Source organism: Podarcis melisellensis (genome assembly GCF_964234715.1).
Source record: "Podarcis melisellensis genome assembly, chromosome: 15".
Taxonomy (NCBI): domain Eukaryota; kingdom Metazoa; phylum Chordata; class Lepidosauria; order Squamata; family Lacertidae; genus Podarcis; species Podarcis melisellensis.
Window position 1 is genome coordinate 42129142 of NC_138532.1, and position 21807 is coordinate 42150948.

The 21807-nt window shown below is 49.0% G+C and overlaps 1 protein-coding gene across 1 annotated transcript in view; it reads right to left on the minus strand.

Annotated features, from left to right (window-relative positions):
- Positions 1–21807, minus strand: part of PIGL (phosphatidylinositol glycan anchor biosynthesis class L) — a 43471-nt gene that overhangs the window by 2194 nt on the left and 19470 nt on the right. Inside the window, exons 3-5 of the mRNA XM_081890690.1 lie at positions 14491–14581; positions 8188–8255; positions 4274–4305 (exon numbers count right to left, since the gene is read on the minus strand). Of these exons, the coding sequence (XP_081746816.1) occupies positions 4274–4305; positions 8188–8255; positions 14491–14581 (191 nt within the window). The remainder of the gene's footprint in view (positions 1–4273; positions 4306–8187; positions 8256–14490; positions 14582–21807) is intronic.

Here is a 21807-nt window from a genome sequence, read left to right on the forward strand (position 1 = left end):
CTTCCGACCAGGTTAAGTGGGCAGGAGATTTTAGCCTCAGATGGGATGGTTGCAGGTGTGATAGTGAATAGTATTATTCCAACAGGTTTCTCTGGCACAGTGCTCTACTTGGAAGTAAGCCCGACTGAGTTCAGTTTCTTCCTTCCTAGGATTCACACTCTGTGTCAGACCAAACACCACCACAAAAATATGCAAAGCTACGATAACCAATAAAACCTATCAAGCTGAACTTGAGTCAGTGCTGCAGAAGCAAAAAAGGCCAATGCTATTCTGGGCTGCATCAACAGAAGTCTAGTGTCCAGATCATGGGTAGGCAAACTAAGGCCCGGGGGCCGGATCCAGCTCAATCGCCTTCTAAATCCGGCCCATGGACGGTCTGGGAATCAGCATGTTTTTAACATGAGTATTTAACATGTGTGCTCTTATTTAAAATGCATCTCTGGGTTATTTGTGGGGCATTGGAATTTGTTCATTTCCCCCCCAAAAATATAGTCCGGAAAATTTGAAGTTTATATATAGAAATACTGTAAAATTAATGAGTGATAGAAAAATGGTGGAATGATATTTTATGGCCTTAGCAGAAATGTTATAAGGAGTTAAGCATATATACGTATTTTAGTTTTAATGGAAAATAAGGTTAAAAAATACATTTAGATATTTATAATATGATAGAAAATAGAGAAAGATGGAAAGGATTTGCTGAAACAATTAACAGAAGTGGAATACAAAAAGGGAGGTGAGAGGAGGTCGAGGAAACAAAGGAATGAAAGATAGAGTATGGAAAAGGTGTGATGTGTGTTTTTAAATTGTTTTTGTTTTGCTTTGTTTAGGGTTAGGGTTAGGGATTGGGTTTTGTTTAGTTTAGTTTAATGTGTTTAGGTTGTGTTTTGTATTGTCTATATATTGTATTGTAGTTTTTTTTCCTCTTTTGTTTTTTCTCTCTTGTCTTCTTTTCTTTTCCTTTCTTGTAATTTTTAAAAGTAATAAATATTATTACTTTTAATATTTATATATAGTCCGCCCCCCCCAAGGTCTGAGGGACAGTGGACCGGCCCTCTGCTGAAAAAGTTTGCTGACCCCTGCTCTAGGGGGACATTTACAGCCCTCCCTGAAGATACTCTCCAAGTCAAGCCTTCGCCAAGCTCCAGGCGCTTTGCACTACAACTCCCAGGACGGCTGGGGCTGATGGGAGCTGTAGTCCAAGGCAGCTGGAGGGCGCCAGGTCAGCAGAGGCTGCTCTAGGCTGCCAGCATCGCTGCTCCCTTGGGATGATGCGCCCCATGGCATGTCATAAGTGGACATTCCCAACAGATGGCGCTGTTTGACCCTGAACTAGCAAAATCTGTCTGGGAGGTGATTTGCAAGCTCCAGGCATGGTGCTGCTTTCCCTAGGATGAATAGGGACACCCCACCTGCTGCCCTCACCCTCATTTTCCCCAGAATACCCCTCTGTGGCTGCCAGGCCACCCATACTGGGGCGCTGTAAGATTTTCCCTTTGCTGCTGCGACATTCTCTGCAAATGCAACATCATTTTCTCTTGTCTTAGAGACTAATTGGCTATAATAATAATAATAATAATAAATTTTTATACCCTGCCCTCCCCAGCCAAGGCCTGTAAAGAAAACCTCAAAGCGGTTTACAAAAAGAATTTGTGAAACCCCCTCCCCCAACTGTTTGAAACCTTCAGGAAAATAATTAAACTCGGCAATAAGCTAAAAGCAGCATTAAAACAGCGCCTAAACTTTGCCTAAACGATTACATTTTTGGCAGGTGGCGAAAGGGGACAGTGAAGGTGCCCGGTTGATATCAAAAGGCAGGGAGTTCCAAAGTGCAGGTGCTGCCACACCAAAAGGCCCATTTCTTACAAATGTGGATGGGCATTTTATGGCACTTGTAAGTGCACCCATTCTGCAGATCAAAGTATTGAGTGGGACTAGATTGGGTAAGGCGATCTTGCAGGTAAACTGGTCCCAAGCTGTTAAGGGTTTTATATACTAAGAGAAGCACCTTGAACTTGGCCTGGTGTAAATGACATTCAGGACTTAATAGCTCTGGGGCCAGGCTATCTGAAACACCCCCCCCCCGGGTTGCACCCAATGCTAATCCTGCTCAGTGCAGACACATTGAAACCAATGGATACGACAAACTTTGGTCCATTCATTCTAAGAGGTCTACTCTGATAAGAGCTGTGTGGCATCCCAGGTGAACTTCCCCTGGTCTCAAGACCAGCCTCAGAAGCCCAAGCCATGGTCTAGCCAGCTGGGCATACTGCATTTTGGGGCACGAGGGACGGGGCCTTTTTCGGGCATGTGGTGGTGGCCCCACAAAGGGCTCCTCCTTGATTGGCTTCTAAGAAGGCCCTGGAATCTGTGTCAAGCTGTTTCTTAACACATGACTTGTGGCATTGTTTCAAAGTGACTGTTTCTTAATTACTCTTGTAACTTTTGGGGGGTGCTGCCTTAGCCTGTTAGGGATGCGGGTGGCGCTGTGGGTTAAACCACAGAACCTAGGACTTGCTGATCAGAAGATCGGTGGTTTGAATCCCCGCCATGGAGTGAGCTCCCGTTGCTCGGTCCCTGCTCCTGCCAACCTGCTTAGTCCCTCCTCCTGCCGAAGTGCAAGTAGATAAATAGGTACCGCTCCGGCGGGAAGGTAAATGGCATTTCCGTGCGCTGCTCTGGTTCTCCAGAAGCGGCTAAGACATGCTGGCCACATGACCCGGAAGCTGTACGCCGGCTCCCTCAGCCAATAAAGCGAGTTGAGCGCCACAGCCCCAGAGTAGGCCATGACTGGACCTAATGGTCAGGGGTCCCTTTACCTTTACCTTAGACCTTTAGACACAGGGATGGGGACCCCCAAGCCCCAAATGTAGCCCTGCAGCCCTCGCTATGTGGCCCTTGGGGCTCTCCCCAGGCCTTGCCCCCTCGCCAGCCCTGCTTCGCAACCTCCTTCGGTGTTTTCGCCTGACTTTGGAGGGTAAATGTGCCTCCTGCAGAAAGGTCAGATTGAGATTCCTTGCTCCGCCCATGTTTACATCTGGCACCACCCACCACCGCCATGAGGCCCTCAGAAGGTTTGCTGGGAGGGAATTGTGGCCCTTGGGCTGAAAGAGACTTGTTACCACTGCTCTAAGATCTCAAATATGGGGTTGGGGAACTGCGTCAGATGTATCTTCTGGGACAGCAGGCGCTGTGTTAATACTTGGGTTCAAATGCCCACTTTGCCGCCTTGCAAGTTAGATTTGGGGGGTGAGTGACAGAAGCTGGAATTGCAGGGGGGCGGAATTGATGAGAGAGAGAGGGAATATTTTTGTGTGCGTCCCTTCTGTTTGTGGAGCGAGCCGGGAAGCCAAAAAGCAAGAGGCGTCTCGGAAAATAGCAAGCGCTCCTTTCTGCAGCTCAGGTGGATTTTGGGATTTGCAGGAAGGCACAGGAGCAGGTGGTTCCCGCGGACAGACGCGCGTTGGGTCGGCTGCCCTCCAGGCCCCGACGTCACTGCTGCCCCCCCTCCAAGGCCCCCACTTAAGCCCTCCTAATGTGACAGCCTCTCATGGCTGCCAGATCAAATTAAGACCTGCCGGGAACGGCGGCTATATTTGGAATCGGCTTAGCCTAAAGCGGCCAGGCGGGCGTTCCCTGGGCCTTGGGCGATTGTGGGTCAGGGAAGAGGGTGACGTCAATCGGAGGAGTCGTGGGCGGCGGCCGGCTGCCTCGGTGGCGGAGCAGCGCTGAGGGGAGCCCGTGGTTTGGGATGGGATGCCGGAGGCGGTCAGGGTTCCCACCTGTCCCCAGCAGCACTTTGCATACAGGCGGCCGAATCTCACCCACCCCAGGCCAGCTCTGCTGTTGGGCGAGGTGGGCCAGGCCCCTTTGGACCGTGCCATTTGGAACGTCACTAAAGGGCAGCAAATTTTTTCAATTATTTCATTAATAATCTATAATTGTATGGATTCTTCTCCTACTCGGCCCTGAAGCTCAGCTTAACCTACCTTGCAGGGTTGTTTTGGGGGGTTAAATGAGGAACTTTGTATCTGCCACCTTGGCAAAAAAATATGGGGTATAAATGCAATCAAATCAACCACTCAAAAATATTGCCTAAGCCATCCAGCACTATTGTATCCTGCAGCTGTGAGTTGCACAGTTATGTGTTGGGTGCGCTGTGTGTTTGTGTGCACCAGACGACTATGTGCAATCTGCAGTTGTACTGGATGGCTTTTTAAAAAATGGCCAGGAAAACCCCCCCAATAATAAATAAATAAGCAATGATAAACACCTTCTGGAAACTTCTTCTCGGAATGCAGGTGCCTGCAAAATACAAACAGAACAGGTGTGAGTAAACACCGTGTGGGGTTGAATCCAGCTACCTTTAACGGAATTGCAAAGTCTCACTTATCAAGCAATGCAGACCTCTTGGAGGACTAAAAACTTTTAAAATCTGTCAGTGACACCGGTTTGTCAACAAATGGTTAATCTGACTGACCTGCCTTAATCAAACTTTAAAAAACAACAAAACTGCTGGGTTAGGGAGACTTTTTCAAGCCCGAGGGCCGACTTTTCTTCTGGGAAACCTTCCGAGGGCCACATGGCACTGGTGGGTGGGGCCAGAGGCAAAAGTGGGCGGGGCAACCCATGTAAATTTTTGTACAGTAGGTTAGTTTCTACGCACATCATTCTCTGCGCGCTGTACAGATGAACAGGAGCTGCGATCAAAGTTCAAGGAAAACGAGCCAGGGAAAATGATCTTGCGTGCAAAGCAGGGCCAGTGATCCTTCTCCCTTTGAACCCCCCCTCAGCAGTAAACACTGCTGGGCCAGGCAACGTGCAGCGGGCAAGCCTACCTCACAGGGCTGTTGTGAGGACGAAACACGAGGAAAACACACAAGCCTAAATGTTTAGGGAAGCTGTTAATGTTTGAAGCTGCCAAGAGTGACTGGGGAAGCCAAGCCAGATGGGCGGGATATAAATAATAAATTATTATTATTATTATTATTATTATTATTATGCCTCAAACTCCGTTGAAGAAGGGAGGGATGCAAATGGCAGAGAAACCAGCCCTTCAGCTCTCCAGCTCTATAATCCAAAGCAGCTTCTTACAGACACAAACACACAGCGTTCAATGAGATGAATTTTGGAAAATAAAAGAAAGCCCTTATTCATGCTTAGTTACACTGTGGAACTCCCTCCCACTGGAGCCAGTGATGGCCGTCAATCTGGATGGCTTTAATAGAGGATGAGGCAAATTCAGGCAGGAGGAGAGGGTGATGGGTGGCTCCTGAGCTGCTCTCTGCCCTCCACAGTTAGAGGCAGAGATGCTTCTGTGCGTCAATGTCTGGAAACCGCAGGAGGGGAGAGAGGGCTCCTGTGCTCGGGTCCCGTTTCCTATAGTGGCTTCTGGCTGGCCACTATGAGAATAGGATGCTGGAATCCCAGGTGGTCCCCACTTGGCCTCATCCTGCTCTTCCCGTGTTCTTCTGCTCCACGGAAGGCCAGTAGGGGGCAGCAGGGGCAACAGTGCCCTCACAGCTGCTCTTTCCAGCTTGCCTTTTGCAAGTTACACCATTGTCCCTTGCAGCCAAAAAGGGTGGGGTGTGATTAGGCGGGGGGGGGGGGGGAGAGACCCAGAGAGTTACCGAACTCTGTGCAGTAATGGTTCAAAATGGTCTGTCACCTGGTGAGGAGGGAAGCCCGGGGTGGATAGGGGCTTCTTGCCTTTTCCCTTTGCTTAATTGGATAGTTAGCCTTGGTGAAGACTTGACGTTTTCATTCCCAAAAAAGTTTTTGATTTGAGTTTCCACTGAAATGAGGCTTGTATTTTAATTTTTTAATGTTGTATTTTAATCTTGTTTTTAAGTTGTATTTCAATAAATTGTTTTAATTCAGGTGTTAGCTGCCCTGAGCCCGGTCTTGGCTGGGGAGGGCGGCGTATAAATAAAATTTATTATTATTATTATTATATTATTATTATTATTATTATTATTATTATTATTATTATTATTATTATTATTATTATTATTGCAACCCGCCCTGGGACCTTAGGCTGGAGGGTGGGTGAGAAATCTCTTATAAATGAAATAAACAGCACTTGGGTTGCATAAAAAATTGCAATTTCTAATGTGGCTCTTACGGGAAAGGGGTTTTTTTTGCAGCGGGGGGGTGCCAACACAGCTCCTTGCCCTAGGTAGGCCTCTGTGGCTCTGCATAAGGCAGCTCCTGAAGTCCCCACGAACTGAGAACCATGAGGTCTAGAATCTTGTTTTATTTCTCAGGGTCAGGGCACATTCGTAGAGCGACTGCTTTTTCATGCAGAGGGTCCCAGGTTCAAAACCTCCCCTACTGTGGGGTTGGGGGACGTCCGCTGCATGAAACCCTGGAGAACCGCTGCCGGCCAGTGTCAACTACACTGGGCTAGACCTGGCAACCTGGCCTATGAGGCAGCACTGTAGGTTCTTGTGGCGGCTAATTCAGAGAGGCTGTCCGGCGGAGGAGCCGCAGGGCAAGATCACAGCTGCTTTCCAGCCAGCGAGTGAGCGGGGCCAGGGGAATGCAGAGACCCTTCCCCACTGCGATCATCCTGTCCTTTTAAGACTATAGATGGGAATGGACTGAGCTGGGCAGCTTTTGCAGACATAGACGAGAGAGGGGGGCAAGGGGGAGAGAGAGGGAGAGAGTTTCAGTCCTTTTCCACTCCCCCCTATCCCTCGTCCTCGCAGTCCCTGAAAGACAAGAGTGGCGAGGGCTGGAGCCAGGCCAAAGAGGGGAGAGGTTGCAGGCAGCTTAGCTCTGCAGCGTTGCCATTTTGGGAATGTTTGTTTTTAGAGTTTGGACTCGGCGCGGCTGGCGTGGGGTGTGTGTGTGCGTGGAAAGTGAAGCTGGGGCAGCATTTCCTGATCCAGGGAATGCTATACACAGGGAACTTTCACAGACACACACACTCTCCCCTCCCCTCCCCTCCCCTCTCTTTCTTTCTGTATATCTTCCTATAGAAATAAGAATGTATGGCGTCGTCACGTATCGCAGCATGCGGAACAATGGCAGGCTGGCCCAGGAAAGCTGGAGCCCCTTCCCAGGGCGTGACACACCCTCCCCGCTGCTTTAAAAGTGGGCGGGGCTTTGGGGGTGAGCTGTGGGTTGATAGGTGAGGGGGGTGAGTGAGCTTTTAAAGGGGGGAGATTGGTCAGGGATGGGGGGAAAGGGTTGATAGGGTTGATGAGTGGAAGGGTCACACACACACACACACACACACACACACCCTCTTTCTCTTTCTCTATACACATAAATATACATTTCCTCTCCCTGGGCTTTCTTCCCCAGCCAGAAATCACCAGAGCTCAGTTCCTGCACCTCTTAGGTGGGCGCCATTGCCATTATAATAGGACAAGGGAAAAATTCAGTGTGAGTTCCGGCACTTCTTTTTCTAGAAAAAGAGCATTGCCTCTCCTGCTCCTTTCCCAATCCCCCACGGTTAGGCAGAGAAGAAATAATAATAATAATTTATTATTTATTATTTATACCCCGCCCATCTGGCTGGGTTTCCCCAACCACTCTGGGCGGCTTCCAACAGAATATTAAAATACAATAACCTATTAAACATTAAAAGCTTCCCTAAACAGGGCTGCCTTCAGATGTCTTCTAAAAGTCTGGTGGTTGTTTTTCTCTTTGACATCTGGTGGGAGGGCGTTCCACAGGGCAGGTGCCACCACCGAGAAGGCCCTCTGCCTGGTTCCCTGTAACGTGGCTTCTTGCAGCAAGGGAACCGCCAGAAAGCCCTCAGAGCTAGACCTCAGTGTCCGGGTAGAACGATGGGGGTGGACACCTCTCTTTCTCTCACTCCTTCTATCTCTATCTATCTATCTATCTATCTATGCAAAGCAGATGTTCTGCCACGGATCTGTGGCTTTCCCCCTAGAAAGCAGGTTTCTAGTCCAGGTGGTAATTAGTAGAGAGGTAATATAAATAGGATACTGCCTCAAAATGAATCAGATCCCTGGTCCACCTAGCTCACTATTGTGTACCGTGGCTCGCTGTGGCTCTGTGGGGCGTAAGACCAGGAGGGACACAGCTCATGGAGTGAATTGGATTACTGTATTGCCAGGAGCTGAGACTGTCCAAGATCTTTGGTAGATGGGAGGGTCTTAAGTGTCCCCAAAATGCACCACCCTGGCTTGCCAAATGATAGGAAGACTGTACCTGACAGCGGTGTAAAGGGATTTGTGGTTCAGGTGACCGCTCACTCCTCTCGCGTCAAAGGTCACTACCTGTGCGGGGAGAGAAAAGAAAAGGCGAGTAAGGAAGGAAGGATTTATATAGTCCAATGCTTTAAAATATATTTATATATTTAAAATTAGAGCATTTAAAACCCACCCTCCAGTCAAAAACGGCTCCCAGAGCAGCTTACATACAGTCAACAGATACAAGACATTCCTTATATACAAGCTTGCAGTCTAAACGACATGGCAGAAGAGGAAAGGGCGATGGGGAGGGTAGAGGAAGAAAAAAGAAGAAGCAAACTCAGGCACCGATTCATCAGGTGAAAAATTAGTTCTTATTCTACTCCACCAGCTGTTTTGGAAACTGTTCAAGGACTGGAGAGCCACCCTGATAGAGATGGTCTTTGTGGTGGATTGGGTCCAGTTTCCTTTTTCTCCCACTGAGGCAGACAGATAATGAAATAAAGACAGCTGTGATTTGGGCAGGGAGTGTTTGGATGCTATATGCCCTGAAGGATCCGATTTCAGGGTTTCAGGGGATGCTGTTTCGAGGTCTTTGGATCCCGATTCCCATTCAGTTTATTTAAAGGTGTGTGTTGGAGGCGAAAGCCCCGTAAAATAGCACATACAATAGGATAAAAGAAAGAGCTTCTTCACACAACACGCCGTTAAACTATGGAACTCACTGCCACAGGATATAATGACGGCCAGCAACATGGATGGCTTTAAAAGAGGTTTAGACGAATTCGTGAACTCTATGAGAGGTGGCTAGTAGCCACAATGGCCAGGTTGCCCCTTCACGACCAGAGGGCAGCCTTCCTCCAAAACCAGCTCCTGGGAATTGCACGTGAGGAGAGTTATTCTTGAACTCAGGCCCTCCTTGTGGGTTTCCCCGTGGGGCATCAGGTTGGCCACTGCAAGAACAGGATCCTGGAACAGATCCTGCCAGCCTTTTCTTACATTCTAAGTTCCAACCAGAGCAGGCCCACAGAAAGTAATGGTTTTTATTGACATTTTCTTAAGCGTGTAATGAACAGAACATACATAACACATCTTGACTGTGAACTTAGTCCTGGAGAACTTGTAGACGCATAGGAAAAAGAGAGGAATTGAAGCAACCTGAGGATGCAATATATATATTATTTTAATTTTACCCTGCCCTCCCTGGACAAAACCGGTTTCAGGGCGGCTAACATCAGATATAAAAACAATTGATTAAAATACAACTGAAAAACGGGATTAAAATACTACTTAAAATGCAGCCTCATTTCAGTGGAAGTCCAGGTCAAAAACTGTTTGGGAGGGGAGAAATCGTCAAATCTTCACCAAGGCCAACTATCCAGACTGGTCCTACGTGGGCCAGAAAAAAGCCAGGGAAGTCCCCAAATAGGGGTTCCATCACAGAAGAAAAGGGAAAGAGGGGAAGGGGGTCAAGTTGATTCCAAGCCAAAGGCCAGGTGGAACAACTCTGTCTTACAGGCCCTGTGGAAAGAAATCAGATCCCACAGGGCACTGGTCTCATGAGACAGAGCGTTCCCCCAGGCCGGGGCCAGTGTTGAAAAGGCCCTGGCTCTGGTTGAGGCTAATCTGACTTCCTTAGGGCCCGGGATCTGCTATTTATGAACCTTAAGGTCCTCCGTGGGGCATATCAGGAGAGGCGGTCCCGTAGGTATGAGGGTCCTAGGCTGCAAAGGGCTTTAAAATACGTAAAGAGAGAAATCTAGAAGACCAAAAGTGGTGATTGATAAGTTTTAGAGCTAAAGGCCAAAAGTGTTTAGATATTCAACGGACGGCGGAGATCTGGAGGGAAAGAACTGCAAAACAAATTCAGTAACTGAGAAGGTTATGGATTTAGCCCCTCTATGTCGTCTGTTACGTTCTGGGACTTTTCCCGCTACCCTTAAGTTCTTAAAACACAGATGTGGAGAAGAGACAAACTTGAGGAAATTTGTCCTGATGCGTGATGCGTCAAAGGGGGAGGGCCAAGGGCGCTGGACCACTCCTTGGCTGGCAGGGGCAGACACGGCACACTTCACAGAATCACAGAAACGCAGAGTTGGAAGAGACCATGTCCAACCCCTCGCAGCACAGGAATATTTTTTTGCCCAACGCGGGACTCGAACCCAGGACCCTCAGATGATGCACCTTGCGCTCTGCCGAATGAGCTATCCCAGCTCCTGCAAAGGAAAGGAAGAAGAAGAAGAGCACCTCCCTCCTTCCTTGCTGGTCCGGTTTGACTCCCTGGGTGACGAGGAGCAGTTTTGCCCTGGCGCAGGCACCGCCCCGCTTGCACAAGAAGAGACATGGCCGCCCAGAGAGTAGGGGAAAGGGCAGAGAGGGAGGATCAAAGGCTTTGCTGCCCGGCCTTCGCTACCGGCTAGGTCTCCACCCTGCTGCCAGGAAGGGCTTCGCACAAACACACACTGCTCTGCAAAGAGGCAGGGGAACAGGCAGAGCACCCCAAGAAAAGGCCAGGAGGAGAGGTGTGGCCGGCTTTTGAGAGGGCCCTTTCCTGCTCTTGTCTGGCACAAATCCAATCTCAGCACAGCCGCCGCCTCAGCGCCTCACCCCCACGGTCGAGGGTTTTAAAAAATATACCGTATTTTTTGCACCACAACACTCACTTTTTTCCTCCTAAAAAGTAAGGGGAAATGTCTGTGCGTGTTATGGAGGGAATGCCTACGGGTGGCATGCCTACAGATTTTCCTCCTCTAAAAACTATGTGCGTGTTATGGTCGGGTGCGTATTATAGAGCGAAAAATACGGTATATATTTTTTGTTGATCTATTTATGCATTTAATTAATGCAACATAATTATTACAAAGTATAAGCAAAATATTGCAAATACATAAATATTTCAGATAAGGACACACACACACACACACACACACACACACACACACACACATATAAAGAACAAAAGAGAAAAATAGAGAGAAAAAAGAAGAAGGGAAGTTGGAAGAATTCCTTCCAAATTTATTCTACAAATATCTCAATCGTTGAGCTATTTATGATGTTGATAGCTTGCCCGGCCTTTTCAAACGGGAGGCCAAGGGCGGCAGACGTCAAAACGACGCCATCTGCTATGGCCTCCTCTGGAAATATCGCTACCAAACTCTCAAGATGAGGCGGGTGGTCTCTGCCAATGCTTGGGCGCCATTTTGATTCAACATGGCAGACCAAAATGAGGATTGGGCATGGCTTCGCCCACTTTTTGTTGGGGTAGGTCCAAACTCACAAATGAAGCAACCCCATTTTTATTTTATTTTTATGTTCAGAATTCCAACGAGCATCGGGGTCGGGGTTTAGATACTGGGAGAAGCCTTGTGGCTAGAAGAGCGAAATGGTCTGCGGGAGTCCAGCCGCCAAAAAGCAAGGGAGCAGGCTGAATAAAACAAATTTGGTTGGCTTCTCTCGTGACACAAAACTTGTGGGGGATCCAGTGAAGCTGACAATCGGGAGATGCAGGGCAGATGAAAGAAAGGACTTCTTTGTGGGGTGCGTTGTTAATCTGTGGAACTCTGGTCGGCCCCTGTGAGAACAGGATAGTGGACCAGATGGGCCACTGAGCTGACGCAACAGCCGCTTTGTGTGTTCTTACTATTAAGGCCTTTTGAACGGTCTTGTTTGGCGTGAGGCAACTTCCTTTGTCCATCCCAAAACACCCATTAATCTGCTTCTGGCTTGGACTGTGTAAAATCTGACATTTCCTCCGCCTTTGCATTACCTGGTGTTACGCTTGAACAAAGGATGGCTGTACGGTTCCCCAGGCAAGGCTTGGGGCCTCTGAGAGACCTACATTGGCTCCCAGTACGTTTCTGAGCACAATTCAAAGTGCTGGTGCTGACCTGTAAAGCCCTAAACGGCCTCAGCCCAGTATACCTGAAGGAGCATCTCCACCCCCATTGTTCTGCCCGGACACTGAGGTCCAGCGCTGAGGGCCTTCTGGTGGTTCCCTCAATGCGAGAAGCCAAGTTACAGGGAACCAGGCAGAGGGCCTTCTTGGTAGTGGCACCTGCCCTGTGGAATGCCCTCCTGCCAGATGTAGAAGGGAAAAACTACTAGACTTTTAGAAGACATCTGTTTAGGGAAGCTTTTAATGTTTAATAGGTTATTGTATTTTAGTGTTCTGTTGGAAGCCGCCCAGAGTGGCTGGGGAAACCCAGCCAGATGGGCGGGGTATAAATAAATAAATAAATAAATAAATAAATAAATAAATAAATAAAATTATTATTATTATTATTATCTGCGAGAATGAGTAACTATGACCCCACTGGAGGATGAGAAAGGCAGACAAGGCAACACTATGCAGATTCCTCTTCTCATCTCAGAACCTGCTGGGGCTGTAAGAAGCTCTCGCTATTAGCAGATGGCGGAGGAATTCAGTCAACAAGAGATTTTCCTGTGAGACTTATCATGCAAGGGACTCTTAAGGAATCTCCCCCTCCAGCTCACCGCAAGCTATTTCCACCTCAGCTGACCTCACCTCCACCCTCTGTCTTGAGAGGGCTGGATAAGCTTGCGCTTGTGAATTCTGCTCAGGTCGGCGCGTGGATCGGGCCGCGGAGTGCACCCACCCGGCTTGTCAGTTTCGCAGCTGAAATCGAGAGCAGTTGCCTGCCCTTTTTTTTGGCTGGGGGTTCCTCAGAGCGAAGGGAGCAGCTCCACTCCCTGGAAGCTGCAGAGATCGCTATGGCACGCACTTCAATACACTTTGGCATCAACGAATGCACTGCAAGTGGGACGCGGGTGGCGCTGTGGGTAAAACCTCAGTGCCTAGGACTTGCCGATGGTATGGTCGGCGGTTCGAATCCCTGCGGCGGGGTGAGCTCCCGTCGTTCGGTCCCAGCTCCTGCCCACCTAGCAGTTCGAAAGCACCCCCAAGTGCAAGTAGATAAATAGGTACCGCTTTATAGCGGGAAGGTAAACGGCGTTTCCATGTGCGGCGCTGGTGCTGGCTCGCCAGAGCAGCTTCGTCACGCTGGCCACATGACCCAGAAGTGTCTCCGGACAGCGCTGGCCCCTGGCCTCTTAAGTGAGATGGGCGCACAACCCTAGAGTCGGACACGACTGGCCCGTACGGGCAGGGGTACCTTTACCTTTACTAATGCACTGCAGAAGCTTCTGCACAGTGTGTCACGCCAGGACTGTGTGGTAATGGTGCCAGCGGAGGTATGGAGGTCTTCCTTTATTTATTTAATGAAATTTACATGCTGCTTGATTGTAGGAAAACCTCTAAGTGGTTTACAAAAACATACAGTGGTACCTCGGGTTAAGTACTTAATTCGTTCCAGAGGTCCTTCTTAACCTGAAACTATTCTTAACCTGAAGCACCACTTTAGCTAATGGGGCCTCCTGCTGCTGCCGCGATGCCAGAGCATGATTTCTGTTCTCATCCTGAAGCAAAGTTCTTAACCCAAGGTACTATTTCTGGGTTAGCGGAGTCTGTAACCTGAAGCGTATGTAACCCGAGGTACCACTGTAAATTGAAACATGAAAACTCCCGATGATTAAAAAAACAGTTAAAAACAGGTATCTAAAGAACTTCAAAAGACTATTACAATCCACAGCAGCCAAAAGAAAATAAAACACACAATGACTTCTACACATTTGGATAGAGAAAAAATGTTTCAAGGAAGCACCAAAAAGTGTGCAGCAAAGACACCTGCCTGAGGTCAATATTAGGGAATGCTGGTTCTACGATCAGACAGGAGGGACCTGCGGCCCATGAAATCTTGCTGGACTCCAACTCCTATCATCCCTGAACTTTGGCCCTGTTGACTCATGGGAGTTAGAGTCCAGCAACATCTGGAGGGCCACAGGCTCCCCCATCCCTGATCTACAAGGAGGCATCCCTCTGTCTCATGTATACACAAAAATTGTCCAGTAGCACCTTAGAGACCAACTAAGTTTGTTCTGGGTATAAGCTTTCAGGTGCGTCTGAGTATCTGAAGAAGTGTACATGCACACGAAAGCTTATACCCAGAACAAACTTAGTTGGTCTCTAAGGTGATGCTGGACAATGTTTTAATTTATTTCGACTGCGTCAGACCAACATAGCTACCTACCTGAATCTCATGTACACAGTAGGACAATACTAGCTCTAAGATTTGGGAGGAGGCACCTGTGGCTCTCCAGATGTTACTGGGCTTCAACACCCACCATGGTCCTTGACCACTGGCCGGGCTGAGTGCTGGGAGTTTGAACCTGACAACATCTGGAGAGTGACCTGCAAGTGACACCCCCATCCATATCCGAAAGGAATACAAAGGCTACACCTTACCAGGTTGATCTGGTTGGTCTTGACATGCTTAAGGATCAGAGCGGAGAGCAGCTGAGTGTCCCACTCGACCGATGGGTGGTCTGGAAGATCCCTACAAAGAAGAATAAACATCATCATCATCATCCAGAATGCGGCAGCTGGACTGGTGACTGGGAGCAGCCGCCGAGACCACATAACACCGGTCCTGAGAGACCTGCATTGGCTCCCAGTACATTTCCAAGCACAATTCAAAGTGTTGGTGCTGACCTTTAAAGCCCTAAACGGCCTCAGTCCAGTATACCTGAAGGAGCGTCTCCTCCCCCATCGTTCTCCCCAGACAATGAGGTCCAGCTCCGAGGGCCTTCTGGCGGTTCCCTCACTGCGAGAGGCCAAGTTACAGGGAACCAGGCAAAGGGCCTTCTCGGTAGTGGCGCCCGCCTTGTGGAACGCCCTCCCACCAGATGTCAAAGAGAACAACAACTACCAGACTTTTAGAAGACATCTGAAGGCAGCCCTGTTTAGGGAAGCTTTTAATGTTTAATAGACTATTGTATTTTAATATTCTGTTGGAAGCCACCCAGAGTAGCTGGGGAAACCCAGCCAGATGGGCAGGGTATGTATGTATGTATGTATGTATGTATGTATGTATAAATAATAATTACACTCTTCATCCTAAGAACCCAGGGCAGGCTACAGAAATTAAAACACAATACTACACATAGTTTAAGACAATCTACAATCGCAGAAGTGAAGCATACCCTCCAACAGTCCTCTGATGAAAACTGGGGTGTGTCTTTCGGGGCCATGCACTCGGGGAAGCCAGCTGACTCACACAAGAGCGCAGCACCGCTAGAAGATTCCACCTAAACATTAGGAAGAACTTCCTGACAGTAAGAGCTGTTCGACAGTGGAATTTGCTGCCAAGGAGTGTGGTGGAGTCTCCTTCTTTGGAGGTCTTTAAGCAGAGGCTTGACAACCATATGTCAGGAGTGCTCTGATGGTGTTTCCTGCTTGGCAGGGGGTTGGACTCGATGGCCCTTGTGCTCTCTTCCAACTCTATGATTCTAAGTGCCATCACTGCTGCAAGCACCCGCTCATCCTCCTCCCTGAATTCAGGGAGGGGAGAAATGGGACATTCCGGGATCAAATCAGAAGCCGGGATGGCTTCTGCAGTCCTGGGAATGCCGCAGGAGAACCGGGGCAGTTCTAGGGTATGATTAAGGTGGGTATTAAAAACGTACATCTCTGGTGTCGAAGGCCGGGATACAGAGATGTGTCTGCAGCATCCTCCGGAAGCTGTATAATGAAGGTGCCAGACGCCAGACACACCTGTGCGGGGAGGGAGTCTCACAGCTTAGGAGCCACTACCAAGAAGGCCCTATTCCAGGCCGTTGCCACCCCAGATTCTGAGGGCAGAGGAACAAGAAGGGCACCCTCTGCTGAACTTAGCACCTGAGAGGGTTGGTAGGGCGGAACAGAGATGCCATACCCTGCAAGTGTCCCGGAAAAAACGGGGCACCCCATTTTTCATTGCGAAATAACAGCAGCCATTTTAGTTGCCATGATTTTGGGGCACAATTCCCCCCCAAAAAAGTGGGGTTTTTTGGGGGGGGGGAGAAACTGCAGCGTAAAATCACGTGAGATCACAGCAACCCAAATGGCCGCCATGCCCTTGCGATAAAAAGCGGGGAGATGGCGTCTCTGATTTTGGCTTCAAATCGCTGGAGGGTATGAGATATCTGGCAGGCTGGATTTGGCCCAGAAGCCTGAGGCTCCTCCCGTCTTCTCTAAGGCAGCCCTGGCAGGGCCTCCAATATGCTGCTGGGCAGGTTTTGACTCGATGCAACAGATGAAGGTCACTCAAGTTCAGTTGGAAACAGACAGCTGGAGGCGGTGGGCCGAAATCCCTGGGAGCGCGGTGATGTGTTGATAGCGAGCCAGAATTGCCGCCAAAGAGCAAGGGCTGCAAAAACTCACCTGAGTGATTTGGGAAAGGGGCAGAAAGTGGGTTAATCGCGCTGATAAAGTTATAGCTGGTTAGCCTGCAAAATGTCCTTTGGTGAAAACGTAGTCTCCACAGGATCCTATCTTTTCTCAAAACAGGGGGTGGAGAACCACAGGACCGGGGCCTGAATGCGGCCCTCTGAGCCTCTCTATTTGGCCCCTGACTCTCCTCAAAACACTCCAAACCCCTTCCCCGGGCACAGGGCAGCGATGGCCTTCACGTTGGATGGGTTTAAAAGAGGATTAGATAAATTTGTGGAGGAGGAGGCTATCAATGGCGACTTGTAGCCAAGATGGCTACAGCTGGCTGGTTAGAGCGTCGTGTTGAAAATGCCAAGGTTGCAGGTTCGATCTCCGTATGGGACAGCTGCATATACCTGATTTGCAGGGGGTTGGACTAAATGACCCTCAGGGGCCCTTCCTACTCTACAGTCAAACCTTGGTTGTCGAACGTGATCCGTTCCAGAAGAGCGTTCGACTTCCGAAATGTTCAACAACCGAGGTGCGGCTTCCGATCGGTTGCAAGAGCTTCTAGCACTCATGCAGAAGCCGTGTCCAGATTTCAAAAAACATTTTAAAACTGGAGCATTTACTTCTGGGTTTTTGGCATTCGGGAGCTGAACCGTTCGAAAATGGAGCCATTCAAGAACCAAGGTTTGACTGTACAGTGGTACCTCGGGTTACAGATGCTTCAGGTTACAGATGCTTCAGGTTACAGACTCCCCTAACCCAGAAATAGTACCTTGCGTTAAGAACTATGCTTCAGGATGAGAACAGAAATTGTGCGGCGGTGGCGCAGTGGCAGCGAAAGGCCCCATTAGTTAAGTGGTGCTTCAGGTTAAGAACAGTTTCAGGTTAAGAACGGACCTCCAGAACAAATTAAGTTCTTAACCCGAGGTACCACTGTACTATTCTATGATTTTCTCTCCACTGTGGGAGATGGAGAATACAGGGGAAACAGCACAAGTGTTTAGTAAAAGCACACACACACACACACACACACACACACACACAACCATGGGCCTGGGCCTGATCCAAGACATGCTTTGAATGTCCCAGCTGTGCAGCCAGCCTGAACCAGATTTAACTTCTCCGGTCCTCGCAAGGGATTCGGCACCAGCTGGGTTTGCTCAGCTGTGCTCAAGGTCACAGGTATCAGGGAGATGAGGGAGCAAGAGGGATGTGATGATCCCTAAAGCCAGTGGATACGTTCTCCCTCCTTCCGACACACACATCCACTGCCCTGCCCCTGCTTCTCATCCTCCCCTTAAAGAACTGAGAAGGACCCCTTTCCAACAACCCAGAGAGCTGCTGCCAGTCAGTGTGGACAATACAGAGCTCGAGGCGCTGGTGCACTTTAGTGCAAATAGCTTTTTCCCTTTGGGGAAAGGATCTGGCTCAGCGGTAGACCACCTGCGTTGCCTGCGGAAGGCCCCAATCCCTGGCAGCATCTCAGTCCAACAGGTAGGACTGGGGATTGTCCCCCACCTGGAGAGCTGCTGCCTGTCAGTGTGGACAATACTGAGCCCGATGGAACAGTGGTCTAGCTCAACAGAAAGAAGCTTCCTAAGTTCCTGTTAATTTAGAACCACGGTGGCTGGAAGTGCCACTTCCAGCTTTAAGGTTTCCCTACCCTGAAACATCCCTATGCTGGGACGCAGGTGGGTCAAACCACAGAGCCTAGGGCTTGCCAGTCAGAAGGTCGGCGGTTCAAATCCCCACGACGGGGTGAGCTCCCGTTGCTCGGTCCCTGCTCCTGACAACCTAGCAGTTCGAAAGCACGTCAAAGTGCAAGTAAATAGGTACCGCTCTGGCAGGAAGGTAAACAGTGTTTCCGTGCGCTGCTCTGGTTCGCCAGAAGCGGCTCAGTCACGCTGGCCACATGACCCGGAAGCTGTACGCCAGCTCCCTCGGCCAATAAAGCAAGATGAGTGCCGCAACCCCAGAGTTGGTCACGACTGGACCTAATGGTCAGGGGTCCCTTTACCTTTATCCTGAAACAGGCAATTGAGATCTCCTCCAAATATCCTGGGCGAGTCTGATTTTGAGAAGTAACAGTGGCGTTATTAATCAATGCCTTTTCAGTGGTGGCTCCCCCTTTGTGGGATCCGGTCCCTGAGGAAGAATGTCTGTCTGCTTTTACGAGCTGGGAAAAAATAATATTTTTGCTGTGATTGACCTTAAATGGGGTGGGCAGGATGTGTTCCTTTTAAATACAGTCGCACCTTGGTTCTCGAATGCCTTCTGCCTCTAACGTTTTGTCTCCCGAGCGCCGCAAACCTGGAAGTGAGTGTTGTGGTTTGTGAATGTTTTTTGGATGCCGAACGTCTGACATGGCCTCTGCGACTTCCATTTGAGTGCAGGAAGCTCCTGCAGCCAATCGGAAGCAGTGCCTTGGTTTTCAAATGTTCTTGGAAGTTGAATGGAGTTCCGGAACGGATTCCACTTGAGAAACAAGGTACGACTGTACTGTCTACTGTCAGCTGAGCATTTGAGTCTTTGTTATTTTATTTCTACTATGTAAGTCTCTTTGTGGCCCTTGAGTGCAAGAATAGCAACTCCTCTTTTTTGAAGGAGGAACTTTGGAGCAAAATTCAGTTCCAACATCGCCCAAAGCCCTTGGCGCCGGCTTCATTTAAAAGGTCGCAGCACTCTCTCTTCCACTGCAAAGACCACAGTGCTGTCAGAGAGCCTGACACAGAACGAGAGAGCAAGGTCTCTGCCCTGAGGGGCCTACAATCTAAAAACAGAAGAGAACCGCAGGAAGGGGAAGGAGATGGCAGCAGGGGTAAGGGACAGGCTAAAACTAGAATATTAGAATCATAGAACTGTAGAGTTGGAGTCACTGAGTCTGACTCCCTGGAACGCAGGAATAAACTAAACCAAGAAGTAACAGTAATGTTTAAACAACTCAAATGTGACTGTCAATTAAAAAATGCAAAAAAACAGCAGCAGGACCCTTTTGCAGCACTGAAAAATTCTGTCCCTTGAGCATCTCTTGCAAAGGCAGCCTGCAGCTCAAAACAGAAACCTGTTCCCAATCCCAGGCTGTGCTCTGTTTTTCGGGACACCATCCAAGTATCAGCTCCTTCGAACGATTTGTGTCATGACGCGATATCATCATGAATAATATACACGGTTTCCCGGCAGGAGGCCGGGATCCTCTTCTCAGAGATGACACAAGGCCTTTATCGCAATGTGAAATCTGCCGTTCATCTGACGCCGGTGCCTCGCAGGCTTGACGGGAGAGCAGGCAGCAGCAGGAACAAGTTCATATTCATCACCCTTGAAATGGGGATGTTTGGCAAGGTGGTTTAGGCTTCTGGGTCAGGAGAAATGGAGAGGGTGGGTCTAAGGGCTTGGAAACCAGGGGTAGCGAGCTACACACAAACACATATTTAACTATCAGAAGAAATTAGGCCGCTTAATATCATAGCCTTGCCAACAAAGGTCCGTATAGTTAAAGCCATGGTTTTCCCAGTAGTGATGTATGGAAGTGAGAGCTGGACCATAAAGAAGGCTGGTCGCCAAAGAATGGGTGCTTTTGAATTCTGGTGCTGGAGGAGACTCTTGAGAATCCCATGGACTGCAAGAAGATCAGACCTCTCCATTCTGAAGGAAATCAGCCCTGAGTGCTCACTGGAAGGACAGATCCTGAAGCTGAGGCTCCAATACTTTGGCCACCTCATGAGAAGAGAAGACTCCCTGGAAAAGACCCTGATGTTGGGAAAGATGGAGGGCACAAGGAGAAGGGGACGGCAGAGGATGAGATGGTGGGACAGTGTTCTCGAAGCTACCAGCATGAGTTTGACCAAACTGCGGGAGGCAGTGGAAGACAGGAGGGCCTGGCATGCTCTGGACAAGGGGGCCACGAAGAGTCGGACACGACTAAACGACTAAACAACAACAACAATATCATAGGAAGCTGAGTTATATCAAGTCAGGTCCTTGGTGCATCTAGCTCAGTCCTGTCGGCACTGACTGGCAGCAGCTCTTCAGGTTTTCAGGCAGCGGGGAATTCCCAGGCAGACCTGCAGATGCCAGGATTTGAACCCAGGTCTGCACTTTTTGAAGGAACGTGAGGGGGAATCAAAGCACACCCATCCTTCAAAATGTGAACCCCTAAGTATTTGGCAGTGCGGGTCCCCAGTCAAATAATGTGCCCCATGAAAATGCATATATTGGAAGTTTCCCAGATGCCAGGTGCATTTTGCGACTGGCGCAGGTCCAACTGAGGTCACAGGGACCTCTCCATCTGGCTGCCCCCTCCAGTTTTCTTAAGCAGAAGGGCTTATTTATTGCATTAATAGCCCATGGTTCACCCCCCTCCCCGCTCAGTTAATCCTGACGACAACCCTGTGAGGCAGGTGAAGAGGCTGCGACTGACTCCAAGGTCACCATGTGAGCTTCCCGACTGAGTGGGGATTCGAACCCTGGTCTCCCAGGTCCTAGTCCAACACTCTTAACCACTGAATCACACTGACTTCCTAGAGTACTTCTGCTACAGGGCAGCTCTATAAATTCACCAGGTAAATAAATATGGGGAAAGCAAAACGTCACTTAGAGAAGGCTCCGAAATATTTTCCTTGAAGCGTTTTATTCTGGATTGTTTGATTTGATATTTTAACGTGTTGTAAACTGCTCTGAGATTTTTTTTCTTTAAAATATAAAGTGGGGTAGAAATGAAATGAAGAAGAAAAAATCTATTGCCAAAAAAGAAAAGGCACTTAAGACATTCGGTTGTGGCAATCATAACCTAGGTTTAAGGTGCAAGTTGGTGATTAGCTGTTACACCTGAGTTTCTAGCACCGAAAAGGCTGCGTTAAAAAGGCCTTCCTAGCTTACAAAAGTGCGTTAGATTGGGGAAATCTGCCCTGCAAACACGTCAGCATTAGGCAAAATTGCATACGAAGGCATGTCAATTAGGAGAATTTTGCGATGAGCTTTCAGGATGACTTATTTTTGTCTTTATTTTGCATGGTGTGTGTGTGTGTGTGTGAACAAACAGAGGAACTAAAATGGACCGATTTGCCCGTCCCCAAGGTGGGAGCCACTGGCCCGAAAGCCGCCGAGCTCTCTTGGAGAGGAAGAAAAGAGGCTTTTTGGAGAGCGCCAAGCCAAGCAACCTCTGGGTTCTTCGCAGCCTCCTTCCAAAGCAAACATTACGCAACCGCAGGAACCGCAAGAGGAACTGCCTGTCCCGTGATCTAGAGTAACCCCAGGAGCAGCGCTGGCATGCGAGGCCCTCTCTCCTGTCCCCGTTGCCGCAGGGACCCCGTGATGTAGTTCCTCAACTTTGGCCCACAAGGAAAGCCTCCCATTCAGGATGGGTTT